The sequence below is a fragment of the Crinia signifera genome, chromosome 3 (assembly GCF_055691185.1).
Source record: "Crinia signifera chromosome 3, ASM5569118v1, whole genome shotgun sequence".
Taxonomy (NCBI): domain Eukaryota; kingdom Metazoa; phylum Chordata; class Amphibia; order Anura; family Myobatrachidae; genus Crinia; species Crinia signifera.
In genome coordinates, this window is record NC_139219.1 from 316893308 (window position 1) to 316907263 (window position 13956).

Here is a 13956-nt window from a genome sequence, read left to right on the forward strand (position 1 = left end):
AGTAACTGGGCATTTTGATAAGCGGTTTTATTTTGTACAGTGGGGTTTTGTTTAAACAACTGAAAAGCAGCTGTCAGCTCCTGTTGCAAAGTTATATATTTTTTATTCTGTTTTCTTTTTATGTTCGCAGTAAAGGAGATTATTTCTCCCCTAAGGACTGTTTTTGAGGCTTGCCAAAATATCGTAGGGTCTTTTATTTCGGATTCTTCGTTCTCTTTTTGAAATAAGTTCCAAATTTTTTTAAGGTGTTCACGTAAACCTTCAGATTGGGCCATATGGGAGGGAAATTTCCAGGTTATTGATAATTTGGTGGGTGCCCTAAGCTCCAAAACCAAAGAAATCAGACCGTGGTCGGATAGAATTGGGGGTTCTATTGTCGGTTCAGACGTCCTTACAAATAAAGGTTCCGCCACCAATATATAATCAATCCTGGACCACGAATTGTATGTCAGAGACAAACATGTCCCTCTCTGTCGGGTTATGAACTCTCCAGGCATCCACCAAATTCAAGGCTTTTGCCAAATAAGGGACTCCAATTTTTGGCAGTGTATAGGCTCTGCTAGGTCTTACTGACCTATCTAAAATTGTAGAAGATATCAGGTTGAAATCTCAACATAATATCACACTCGAAGGGTCCAGGGAATAGAGTTTAGCTAAAATAGCAGTGAAAAAAACTTTTTTATAATTTGTAGGAGCATAAATGTTACAAATAGTTAGCTTAACATTATCCAGCACAATACTGGAGAAGAGAAACCTACCGCAAGGATCAGAGACCTCAGATATCACTTGTAAGTTCAAAGACCGCCTTGCCAAGGTAACCACCCCGACTTAGAGGTAAAGTGTGAAGAGCCTACTAAGACCCAACCCGTGGCATAGCTACAGGGGTCACAGCGGTCGCACCTGCGACCGGGCCCCTGAGCCAGGGGGGCCCAGCCCCCGCCACTGTCCGGCCTGGTTACTCAGAGGTCATACCTCCGCTCCGAGTCCTCATCTCAGCTCTCACTAGGCTGCCGGCAGCACTGCAATAGCTGCCGGTGCGCCTATGTTTCCGGCCACCAGCCCGTCAGCTACGGCTGCCCCTGCCTTCCCCTGCACACAGAGACAGACGCTAGAAGTCATAATTCACCTCTAGCGTCTGACAGGAAGCGCAGCTCTGCACTTCCTGGTAACGCGGCTGCAGAGCTGTGCTCCCTGTCAGAGACGCTGGAAGTGAAAAATGACTCTAGCGTCTGTCTCTCTCTGCGCAGGGTAAGGCAGGGGCAGCAACAGCAGCATACGGGCGGGTGGCTGGGGTGGGCACATACGTATTAACCCCTTGGCAACGAGCTAGAACCCCTGGCAACGGGAATAAACCCCCCTTGGCAACGAGCATTAACCCCTGATAAAAAAAAATGTAACCACTTGGCAACATCCAATAACCCCTGGCAACACATATTAACCCCTTGGCAACGAGCAAGAACCCATGGCAACGGACATTAACCCCCCTTGGCAATGATGTATTAAAATATAAACAGACCGAGATTTTAATTTTGTTGTATGTAGGGGGTCCCCAAGGTGACCTTTCGCACCAGGGCCCATGAACCCTTAGCTACGCCCCTGGACCCAACCCATCATCTGAAGCTTTTTCACCTCCGGGGGCATTAGGTGGGTCTCCTGTAGACAGATAATGTCAATCTTTTGCTTATTCAAATAGGTTAGGAGTTTCCTCCTTTTGGCTGGGGTATGAATCCCTGTAATGTTTAAAGAACCGATCTTAAGTGACATAATAAAACTTTAGTATATGAAACATTCTGCTATAAACAAACCCTTTCACGACTGGTATAAGGACAAGAGGGAAGACACACAAGGGACATAATAGACAAATAAAGACATACATTCTAACAATTATATGAGGAGTAACATTAACTTTAAGGTTGGACTTCCAGTGTCCCATAGACCTGCGGACCACTCAGCTCCCCAGGTCCTGGGTGGGTTACTTCTAGGTGGTGAACAAGAACCCAGCTCGCTACATCTACCCACCCCAGCCCTTATGCAAATGGTATAGTCCCTAATACATTAAAGAATTTATAATTACAAATCTTACTGTGTCAATCAGCCTAAGCTTCTGCTTCTGATCAATAACCTTTTCCTTCACTTACTCGACCCACTATAAATAGAATCGACACAGCAAATAGAATCGACATAGAGATAGAAATGTACAGTTTAACATACAAAAACAGATAAACCTGAAACAGGCCTTGCGCCCTGAAACAAGGGGAGCCCAAGGCTCAATTATAAATACTTTGCACTCTGTCTGCTGCAGCATACCCAAACTAAAACTATTATGGAGCCAAGATATCTCAATCTGCATGTATCTCAGCCGTCGGGTGAAGCTGCAGCATCGGAAATGTCCCCTTCTCTATTTCCAGATTTTTCTGCTTCAAGGAAAGCTTCTGCCTCCCTAGCAGCTTCAAAATCCCTGTATCCTGTGCCGGAGAAGATTCTCAGACGTGCTGGAAACATTAAAAAGAATTTACGATTCTCCTTGGCTAGGGCTTAACAGATATGTGAGAAGGAGCGCCTTGATTTAGTCACAGCGGGCGAGAAGTCCTGGAACATACGCAAGGCATGTCCTTCCCAGTTAATGGGATTGATCTTCCTTGAGGCCAGGGCCGAAACTAGGGTTTCCGGCGCCCAGGGCAAGGCAGTCTTTTGGTGCCCCCCCCCCTAGTGAGGCGCCGAAATTTTCGGGGGCGTGGCCTAATTTGGGGGCGTGTCCTATAATAGCTGCTCTCTCGCGAGGCCACGCCCCCATTTTGCCGCTATGGGGGCATGACCCAGAGGCTCTGTGAGCCTCTAGCCATGCCCCCAGCCCCCTGGCTGCGGGAATAGACGCTGTGCGCATGCGCACAGCGTTTATTCCCCGCTGCTTAGTTAGCAGCTGACAGGGGGGACCGACCAAATGACGCATTGTCCCTGGCGCCGGAGACCCCCCCCTCCCCGCACAGTCCTCTCACCGTTGAAGCCGCATCTTACTTTGACTTCATCCGTCTCCTACTAGCGCTGCGGCGGGAAGCGCTGATGACTTCAAAAAGACTTGCCGGACGCTGATTGGCTGAATTCAGCCAATCAGCGTCCGGCAAGTCTTTTCGAAGTCATCAGCGCTTCCTGCAGCCGCGCTAGTAGGAGATGGACGGAGTCAAAAGTAACATGCCGCTACAGCGTCCCCGGACCTCACAGCGCCCCTCACCTCCAGCGCCCGGTGCGCGTGACCCCCCAGCCCCCCCCTAGTTACGGCCCTGTTGAGGCATTCCACAATACCTGGCGATGCAAATAATTTAGCACCTTGAAAATGACCACTCTTGGTCGTGACGGTTCCTGGGTGTTAATGCGGCCAAGTCTGTGTATCCTCTCAATGGACATGTCTGTACATTGCCCCGTTACCTCGAGCAGGGAGGGAAGTGTGTTTCTAATAAAAAAGTCCAGTTGCGGCCCCTTTAAGGATTCGGGTAAACCAGTTACCCTAAGGTTTTTAAGCCTGGCCCTATTTTCGGCATTCTCCAGCCACTCGCTAAGGATCTTATTATCCTTTTCCAGCCTGTGAACTGATTTCCTTAAAGCGATTATGTCCTCCGTATTGCTATTAATACGCTACGCAAGGTTAGACTGCTGAGCTGGGAGAAAATATCTGCCACTGCTTTTTGCAATAGGGGTTGAACCGCTGCCTGAATAAGGGCTGTAAAATCTTTCTGGGAAAGAGACTGCATACCTGTGGGGACACATGTCTCTCCTTCCCGCTGGCGGTCCTCTGTGATGGTTTTTTTGGCCGCCGGGGTGCCGCGGGCGTTGTCTGGATCGGGCGCCATATTGTGCTCTCCCTTCCGTTTATCCTGCCTCTGCAGTGATGGCGCCGGAGCCGGTTTCATTGTCGGCGATGGACCCAGGGACTTCTCTGTGCCTTCTTGAGGACTGCAGGGTGACCGGGACCTGCTTCTGCGTGCGGGATTCAGCTTGGAGGGTAAATGGGCTGAGGCGAGTGACGGAGCGATGTGGAGAGGCTCCTCACCTCACCATGCCGGAACCGGAAGTGATTCTCTAGTTTTTAATTCCATTAAAATAATGGAAATCTATTTCCAGGAACTGGAGATATCTGCAGTCAAGCAAGTTGTCCTCCCACCAGAAAATTATGGATAATAAGCCCACTCCACTATACACCCCTCCTCTGCATATTTAAACATCCTCTACCACCCTGGAAGTTATGTATCAGGGCCCCTTCATTCAGCCCAATGCCCCCTTCTCCCACCATCTGTGCAGTAAAGGGGTATTTTTTTAAATTATTATTAATATTATTATTATTATTATTATTATTATTTATATACATTTGGTCTATCTATAATACTTTAACTGACCCGGCATATACTGGGTCACCTAAGTGTCCATCTCTGTGCTTTGCTCCGCCCCTCTGGAAACCCCCTTCTGAAAATCCTGCGTTTGCCCCTGCATGTAGTGTAGTATTGTACTTAGAGGTTTATCATTAGTTAGGCCCCTGCCCATTGACTTGCTCAGCTTGGGCTGCCCCTCAATTATCAAAATGGAAGACGCGGCTCACAATAGCTCATACTCGGGAATCCATGCCCTTTTTGCTAAGGCTATGCCACCTTTTTTCAGGCACCAGCGTAGAAGTCTGGAGTCATAAAGCCAGTGTGTTGGAGGTATGCCTACACTGGCTTATCTGAACTTTTATACTATGTGGCCAATCCTATTAGTCATGAGTACCCCTGCAATGCGAGTATGGGCAGCTGCTGGTTGCAGTTATGGACTTGTTTGCAACCCCACAGAGCTGTGTAAAAAAAAAAGTCCAACGCAAGAATGGGCCGCATTAGAGGTGAGTTGCGGTCAGTGGCAGCTCCTACCTGGATGTAGGAAGTGGGTTGCTGCTGGCCACGGAGCTGGGTCTCTGCTGCCATGTCCCATCGCTGGCACCTATATAATTAAATTGACAGGCACCAGGCCTGGCGCATGTGCAGTAATGGTGCCTGTACTGTGCAAGTGCAAAAGCATGGCCTCTATGAGCTGCACTGGCTACAGCCAATACAAGCTGGATAGATGTGCACAATAAGGCAGGGAGTGGCTTCTTATAGAAAGACAGATCTCTTCCTAGCATAGCCCGGACTGCAGTCCCGGAGGGTGGAAACATCTTCTAATAGGACTGCCTTACTGCTGGTGACTGGCAGGTCAGACTTGTCCTGTAGGAACTGCGTCTGGCATCACTATTGCTGAGCTGGTTGGTGGATATTACTGGGGGTCTACAGCCCTGCAGCCCATAGGTAAAATCCACCACTGGTTGCGGGATCTCCATGCCATTGGGACGCTAACTCCCAGCTGTCGCATGCAATATGATCTACCCCTATGACTGCATTCCCATATTCCAGTATTTCTGACTGTCACCTTCCAGCGCTTGGACCAATACAGAAGCAGAGCATTGTTTCACCCCCTTCATTATAGAAGGTTTATTATCATAAATTAATCTTACCTGGAAAAATGTTTCATACGGTCTATTCAAGTTCAGAATGTGGATGTTTCCGATGATCGGTAATGGCGTGGGACCAGGGGGGAAATTCTTGTTTCTTTTGCGTCCATAGTAAAGTATTGCCACAAAGATACACAGAATAACTGACAGTACGGTGACTGGGTCGGTGATACTCATGGTGGCAGCAACGCTTTCCCCTGTCAGATTTAAAGGTATAAACATCAGCAATATATATATAGCTACCAGAAGTTACCGTTAAAACAGCTTTAAAGGGACAATGGGGTGATTCAGCATGGATCGCGAAAAGAAACTCATTCTTTAATGGACAAAACCATGTTCACTGCAGGTGGGGCAGATGTAAAATGTGCAAAGAGAGTTACATTTGGGTGGGATGTGTTCAAACTGATATCTAATTTGCAGTGTATAAATAAAGCAGCCAGTATTTACTCTGCACAGAAACAAAATAACTCACCCAAATGTAACTCTCTGCACGTTACTGTACATCTGCCACACCTGCAGTGCAGCATGATTTAGCCCATTAGAGAGAGATTTTGCTTAGCGCGGCCAACCTGAATTAGACCCTATACGTAGTCCTTGATTTGACAAATAATATGACAAATACCATATATACTCGAGTATAAGGCCCCCCCCCCCCCCCCCGGCTTATACTCGAGTGAGGGTCCCTCTTGAGTCAATACGTTTTCCCAGTTTTTTGTTGTCAAATTAGGTGCCTCGGCTTATATTCTAGAGGCGCGCGCGTCCCGCTTCCAGCGCTTGCCCCGGGTCACCGCCAGCTTGTCGGCGGTCACCCAGGGTCCCCGCACCCCCCCTAACCCTGTCCGTCTCCCTGAAGCGGAGACGGACAGGGTTCCTGTCGCCCCGCCGACGGAGATTGAGGCACGCGCGTCTCAGTCAGATGTTGAGCCGGGCTGCTGGCGGATCGCCAGCGGTGCCGTTCTGGCGATTCGTCAGCAAAGAAGAGGCCTGCCCCATCTGTACTATGCAGAAGGGAAAAGGTGAACTAGGAGACTTCTGCACTCGTAAGTACTAAAAGTGCTTCTTTGGAACCCCAATTGATGTTTATTAAATGTATCTCCAATTATATAGCCAATTAGTACTCTATGTTAATAATACCTTTAATTTTCGATCATTATCAAACCATCTATTCGGTGAAATACAAAATAAACAAAGAAATCAAAATACTGTATGTGCAATAAAAAGAAAAAATAATTACAATAAATGACAATTAAAGATTGACAGTTGTGTATTTTACTTATATTTATATAATAATAATTATTATTATTATTTTGTTTTTGAATATCCGATATGTTGCTGTGGATATTTACATAGAGCCTATATTCATTATGAAATTAATAAAGAAGGTATTTGATATAGGACATCATAGTGTCTAATAGTTATTACATTATTGAGATGGTAATAAGAAATATAGTCTGGAGCTGTATAAACTCTAATGCCGTACTTGGCATATGCCCATGACATTTATTGTGTACGTATGATTTTATAGACCTCTATAAAAATCTGTGTACATATGACAAGTGCTATTTAACTAACATTTATTAGTTTGAGTTATAGTAATATGTAGTTATCTTTGACAGGTCAGCATAGATCAGCATATCTTAGCCAATTAGGAGAGCGCTGCTGCTGTAGCACTCCCTGATTGGCTGCAGCAAAGTGGGGGAGGGGGAAAAAGGAAGCCCATGGGACATGGGCTTCCTTTAGTCCGTCTGATACAAGTTTTATTTGAGATTTTATTTTAACACCTGGATGCCTACAGGGAAAGAAGATGATGTGATCTACACTGGATGCATGGTGAGTATAATTTTATTTTCCTTGGTACCCTTTTGGATTCTACATAGAGAAGTGGACCGAACCTTCTTGATCAAGACAGGTACATATGGATGTGTGAAGGGTGTAACAACAAAATTTGTGTAAGTCTCATTTATTTCAGTATTGGTTCTGTAGTGGGATTATTAAGTGGTAGTGGGCCCATTAAGGTCCTGCATGCTGGGACTTTTGGTTCTCCAAGTCCCAGCATGCAGGGGAGGCTTACTGGGCCTTATAGTTCTACTACAGAACCCAATGTAATACTTTTTTACACATCCAGTCTGGCATCCAACGCCCAGGGACGGCTGTAAGAACACCAGGTGACAGTCCTGTGCTTCAGCCACAGGACTTTTATAATAAGTGTCCCCCAGCTGTAGTATTACCCTGATGGCTGTATAAACCCGATGCTGGTTGCCAAAATAGGGAGAACTGCTACTCATTTTGTCCCCCATATTTTGGCAACCAGGACCAGGCCAAAACCCTTGTGCTGGTTATAATAATACAGAGGGACCCCATTTGATTCCCCCCCACTGTATTTCTATAACCAGGACCGGCTCAATGAGCCATGGTTAGCTATACCCGTGGGGGGGGGGGGGGGGGGACGTGCAATGATCAGCATAGTCCATGTTTGGCTCCGGGAAACTCAGCAGCCAAATACACAATCACTTCACCATCGGAAAGTACAAATCCGGAGAATAGGCTGCTTTGTAAATGATCTCTATCCTCCGATTTTGTCCGATTACGGCCGATCCGGGTCATACCTGTTCGTACGCTGGATCGGCCGTTATCGGCCTACTTGGTAAATTTCCCCTGTACAGTAGTATGGATATCAAGTATCGTGGTCGATAACTAATATTGAGACATCTTAGATATTAAAGACAATTCAGTTGATATAAATATATTATATTATTTAAGCAGATAATCCTTAATTAGTAGTTATTTTTAGGGATATTGTATTCTTCTGATCTAATGTTCCATTCATACAGTTTAGGGGATATATCTGCCAATATCAGCAGTAACTACATTGACATTAACATTACAGTAACTGCAGTAACCTGTTTTTGAGTACTTTTTGGCCCACTTTTTGTGAGACTGAAGCATCATGGGCGAAAACGGACCCAAAATCGTTCAAAAACGCCCATAAATTTGACCAAAAGTGGTTGAAAACACCAGTCGAAAATTTTGGCATGGGCATTGAATAGGGTGAATCCAATATGCCCCAAATATGCCCGAAAATTGAATACCCCCTTAGTAGTTCAACACCTGCCCTTTACATTAAGTTAAGCAATGGTGCCTCTCTCAGAGTCTTCCTTAAATTTGTGATAGTCAGATTCAGGGGCTCCTCTAAGATTCTGGAGCCTCTAGGCAGCTGCCTGATTGTAGAGCCAACCCCAGTTACAGATACTGTAAGATCCATGCCATCTAGCATTAGCAAGTTAACAAAATTGTATGTAATACGCTTAAGAACATATACTATTAGTTCTGAATAAAATCCTCTACTCTACATTGTGTGATTACAGGAGAGTAATGGCATAATCTCTATTGGTTAATGGTTAACCAGCAAACGCTACAATGTGTTATTAATGTTGATAAATGTTGCCAGATGTATGATTATTATCTGTATTGCTGGCAAAACAACCTATGACATTTTCTTTGTCTCCAGCTCATTTCTTTACACCCTTCACAAAGAAGAAGAAAGCGCTTGAAAAAGACTTAGAACTGTCGGATTAAATTCACCTATGTATTAAAATAATCGGTACTTATGTAATATCTGGGCTCCCATTTTTCTTATGAGACCGCGTCCCCTCGCGGGGCTCGCTGCGCTCGCCACGCTTCGGGCACGGTGGCTCGCTGCGCTCGCCACACTATATAAAATCAACTCCATGCGTAGTTGGATAGTAGGGGTATGAAAAAATGGGGTACATTTAACATGGGAGCCCAGATAATACATAAGTACCAAATAATCATATAAAATGACTAACAATATATTTAATAAACCATTCGACCGTGGGGTAGTTGTTAAGCATAAAAATAAATCTTATAAAACAGTAGCAACAGTAAACACTGTGATAAAAGCTACAGCACTGCCCTCACTGTTCGTTTCCTACCTGGAAACATAAGGGCCGACTCAAGAGTAAGTATAATTACCATCTGCCTGTTTGGATATAGGGATCCACGTTCTTTGCGAATAGATGGTGGATGGGGAGAATAACTCCCTTTGTACATCCAAATGAGCAAGGCATGGAGAAAACCGCTACTTGCGGGCTTGAGAGGAATTCTAGTCCGTCCAGGCTGGTTTGGGCAGTGTTCAGTGTTTCAGGGTCGTGCTGTGACTTGTAGTCCAACTGACACATTTTTCTGTAAAGCAGCAAATAGATGGTGGCTCCTCTTTAGTGAATGGGGAGAAAAATTCGGAGTCCCTTTGTTCATCCAAATGAGCAAGGCGTGGAGAAAACTGTTACTTGCGGGCTTTAAAGGAATTCCGGTCCGTCCAGGCTGTTCAGGCATTCAGAGTTTCAGGGTGGTGCTGTGACTTGTAGTCCACCTGATGTGTTTGTTGTAAAGCAGCTTTATTTTGTAATAAAAAGCCGGCATCTACTGTATTTGCAAAGAACTTTGATTCCTATACCCAAACGGCCCTTATGTTTCCAGGGCCCTTATTCTGATTGACGCGTACTTTTCCGCATACTTTCGGATCGCGTCTTTACGGCGTCTGCGCATGCGTGGAGAACGCAACGCGCATGTGCCACGCCTTGACTCCGTACCTGTTCGGGCAAATCCCGTACAAAACTGTTCACCGCAATCAGTCGGGAAATATGGGCGTATTATGGGCGTCATGCGGAATGACACATGGGCGTAGTTTCAAAGTGGGAAAAACTGGGAGGAAACATGGGCGGACACGGGGGAGTACACTTATGTTGGGGGGCGTACATTCGGATAGCACTCCGAATGCACGCGACCAAAACCGATAGAAATGTGCGGTGTCCAAAAGGCTACTATTGCTTTGCGGACACCACTCGTTCCTGCGGTAGGCGAACGGACCGCCTAATGACTACAAGCATTAACACCTGAACCCAATAGAATCGACTCCTTTACTCATTACTCACTAATAGGACGCTTGTCAGTGCTTTAATTGAAACCATTGCTGCTTCAATTGCTGTAAGGGTTAATGTGTGCAATGCATGTGTTAGGCATGCTTGTAAGGATATATTGGCATCTAATTGATTCCAATTCCAAATATGCATTTTTGTATGAGGATAGGTAATTGAATAAGTGGGTCATGTGATGTATTGCAGAATAGACATAATAGTGGGTTTTTTGGTGTAAATACACCGCTTACGTGCGGTAGCACCGCTTGGCTCCCGTTCGGATGCGGTATTCCCGTGCATACTCTGTAATACTCTGTAATACCGTGCAGAATCGGAGTGTTTCTCCCGCACACGCATGGTTTGTATGTCATCCGTAAACACGCCCTGTTCTTAAAGAGTGAGTCCGTCCGAATGCGGAGGACACGTGGGCGTTTCTACGGACGATGGCCGCACGCGGCAGAACACCGTGGCGTGCGGGCCGCACCGTAAGAATTCGGGAATATCCGCACCGATCAGAATAAGGGCCCAGGTTATGATAGGAATGGACAGTGAGGACCAGAGGCGTACCTAGATAATCGTGGGCCCCATAGCAAAATATCTGCTCAGAATGCCAGCATCGCTCACATTTGTTATATAAATTCAAATAAAAAATATTGTTTAAAAGAAGATTATATCATCAATATAAGGTAACATTACAGGTCATTAGGACGAATAAATACGTTAGCTTGGCAATTTTCACACCAATTTTGACAAATTAACTTGCCTCTCAAAGGGTTAAGAACTTGAAAAATCGAACTAGAGTACGACAGTGACTTTAAATAACAACAACCGGAACATGTACAGTAAGGACTTACCTGTCTGCAGAGGACACAGTTGGGACCTTGTGGTAACAGTAATCTCAACCAACTCTCAGCAAGTTGGTTTCGGCTGCAAAGTATTTATATGAAATCTCTATCAAAGGAATTAAAGGACAAGTTCTCGCACACAGAGCAAACAGTTTTGCAATAACGTTTTTGTAAACTGGCCAGAAAACACCTGAAAGATAAACTCAGCACAAGAGGAAAATGGAGATAATGATTTGGTGTTACTATTAAACATTGAACAACCACGATCCACATTATTTATTTATTAAAAGTTTCTTATATCGCGCACACATATTCCGCAGCGCTTTACGGTAGCCCTGCAGTAGCAATTTTGTTTGTAGAGGCGCTATACAAGAGATCTGCCTGGTCTATACCTTAGTGTATCCCAAACGCCCCAGAATTAAACAGTGAAAAAACAAATGGATGGTGTAGACTCCTAGGCGCTCCCCTTTGGTTTGGACAAATAATCTCTCATTTTTAAAAGGTTTCTTCCCTTATGGTCTATGTCAGTGGTAGCCAACCCTAGCCCTCGAGAGCTACCAACAGTTCACATTTTCCAGACAACCTAGCTGCTGCACAGCTACACTCATTAATCACTGACACAATTTTAAAAGATACACAGATGGAGCTAATTAGCTCACTTGTGATTCTGTGAGGAGACCTGCAAAACATGCACTGTTGGTAGCTCTCGAGGACTAGGGTTGGCTACCCCAGGTCTATGTGGTCTCCTGTGATGTTTTCTTGTGGTTTCTCCTTCTGTCCTCTGGTTTTTGTTGTTCTCGAAGGTTGGAAAAATAAAGATAAAAGATATACAGCAATGTGAAGTATTGTCTAATAAAGCTTGAGTTTAAATAGTCAAAGGCGAATTTTCTTTTACAGTGTATACAATGAGAGTGGTAGCGTACCAAACTCACAGAATATTTAGAATGGTACACTACCACTCTCATTGTATATAAAAGAAAATTCACCTTTGACAATTTAAACTCAATCTTTATTAGACTCCATTTCAAACCCCCACTATCCAAGCCTGCCCGAAGCGTGGCCAGTGCAGCGTGCCCCGCGTGGGGACACGTTACGCGTGCTCCCGCCTGTTCATATCCCCACTATCCACGTCGGCTTGGAGTTGATTTTATAAAGTTTGGCAAGCACAGTGAGCCACCGAGCCCGAAGCACGGCGAGCGCAGCGAGCCCCTCGACGGAACGTGGATTACTAGACATGTATTCTGCATCCGCTCCCCACGCTTCTGGCTCAGTGGCTCGCTACGCTTGCCACACATTATAAATTCAGCTCCACACCGACGTGGAAACTGGGGGTATGAACAGGTCGGGAGGACGCGTAACGCGTCCCCTTGAGGGGCTTGCTGCGCTCGCCATGCTTCGGGCTGGCGTGGATAGTGAGGGTGTTTAAAGAAAACATTCGCACCTGCCATATCATACATCTGAAACAGTAGTGATAACATGTGTTAACTGGTAACTGGATTTTAATGAATAATAAAGAAGAAAAAATCCTCTGAACAATGTTTAATGATATCAAATGACAAGTCAAAGAAACTATAAAAAAACAGTCATTCTTCACTTTCTGCATTCCCTTCAAATGCAGCTGATGTTGACGTCGCTGTGTCTGCATTTGTGTCGGCTGGTTTGTCGGCTGTTGGGAGCAGAGTTAGGGCATGTAAAATTCACAGGAAAGCGTTCTCTGCGCCAAGAGTTTTGCACCAAATAAACTCCTGCAGTTACGAGTCAAGATATTGGCGCGTAGAGCCCCTCTGTCTCTTGTTCCTCCACTTGCAAGATCCCTAGAGCCTTTCAATGGTTTGGGTATGAACCCCAGTGTCTAGGTCCACGAATATTTGGTGTTGTCCCCTGCAGTCTCAAAAGAGTAGGCAACTCTCCAGCATCCCGCACACTGCCTACAGATGTGGACAGTATTATATGTTTTGCACTGGCCATAGGGGGAGCAGTAGGAAGGGGGTGGGGTTAAATCACTGGATACCGTCGTTTTGCTCTGCTCCCTGCAAATCATGTGTGTTTTTACTTGGTTGGGGGGGAGGGCCTTAATAATGACTACCCTGTAGTGTCCCCCCCTCTTGGCTTATGGAGAGAAGACTTACAAAGTAGGTAAAGTATGGTGTAATGACTTACCTTAATTACAATGAAGATACATTTATTTATCTTATAGAGGGATGTGGTCAAAATCCAGGCAGTTGGAATCCTGACAGATCCTGGAGGGAACTACTGATTTTGGGGTAAGGGCTAGGCTGCTTGGAAGATGGGGGGGGGGGGTTAGGGTTAGGCTGCATGAGGGGACAGTAAGGGTTGGACTATGGGAGGCAGAGGTTATTGTTTGGCTTCAGGAGGGGACAGTTAGGAGGGGACAGTTAGGATTAGACTATGGGAGGTGGGAGGTTAGGGTTAGGCAGCAGGAGGCGACAGTTAGGGTAACAATATAGGAGTGGAAGGTTAGGGTTAGGCTGCAGTACGGTACAGTTAGGGTTAGGCTGCAGGAGGGGACAGTTAGGGTTAGACTATAGGAGTGGAAGGTTAGGGTAAGGCTGCAGGAGGGGACAGTTAGGGTTAGGCTGCAGTAGGGGACAATTAGGGTAAAGGGGCCCATACATGTTACAATTATTGTATAAACGGGAAACGGTTA

At 45.6% G+C, this 13956-nt stretch overlaps 1 protein-coding gene across 1 annotated transcript in view; it reads right to left on the bottom strand.

Moving 5' to 3' along the window:
* The window catches only part of LOC146064817 (cytochrome P450 2C5-like), a 51166-nt gene extending 39727 nt beyond the window's left edge, over positions 1-11439 (bottom strand). Inside the window, exons 1-2 of the mRNA XM_083178714.1 lie at positions 11298-11439; positions 5513-5706 (exon numbers count right to left, since the gene is read on the bottom strand). Coding sequence (XP_083034840.1) covers positions 5513-5686 — 174 coding nt within the window. The 5' untranslated portion in view covers positions 5687-5706; positions 11298-11439. The remainder of the gene's footprint in view (positions 1-5512; positions 5707-11297) is intronic.
* Positions 11440-13956: the final 2517 nt, after the last annotated feature.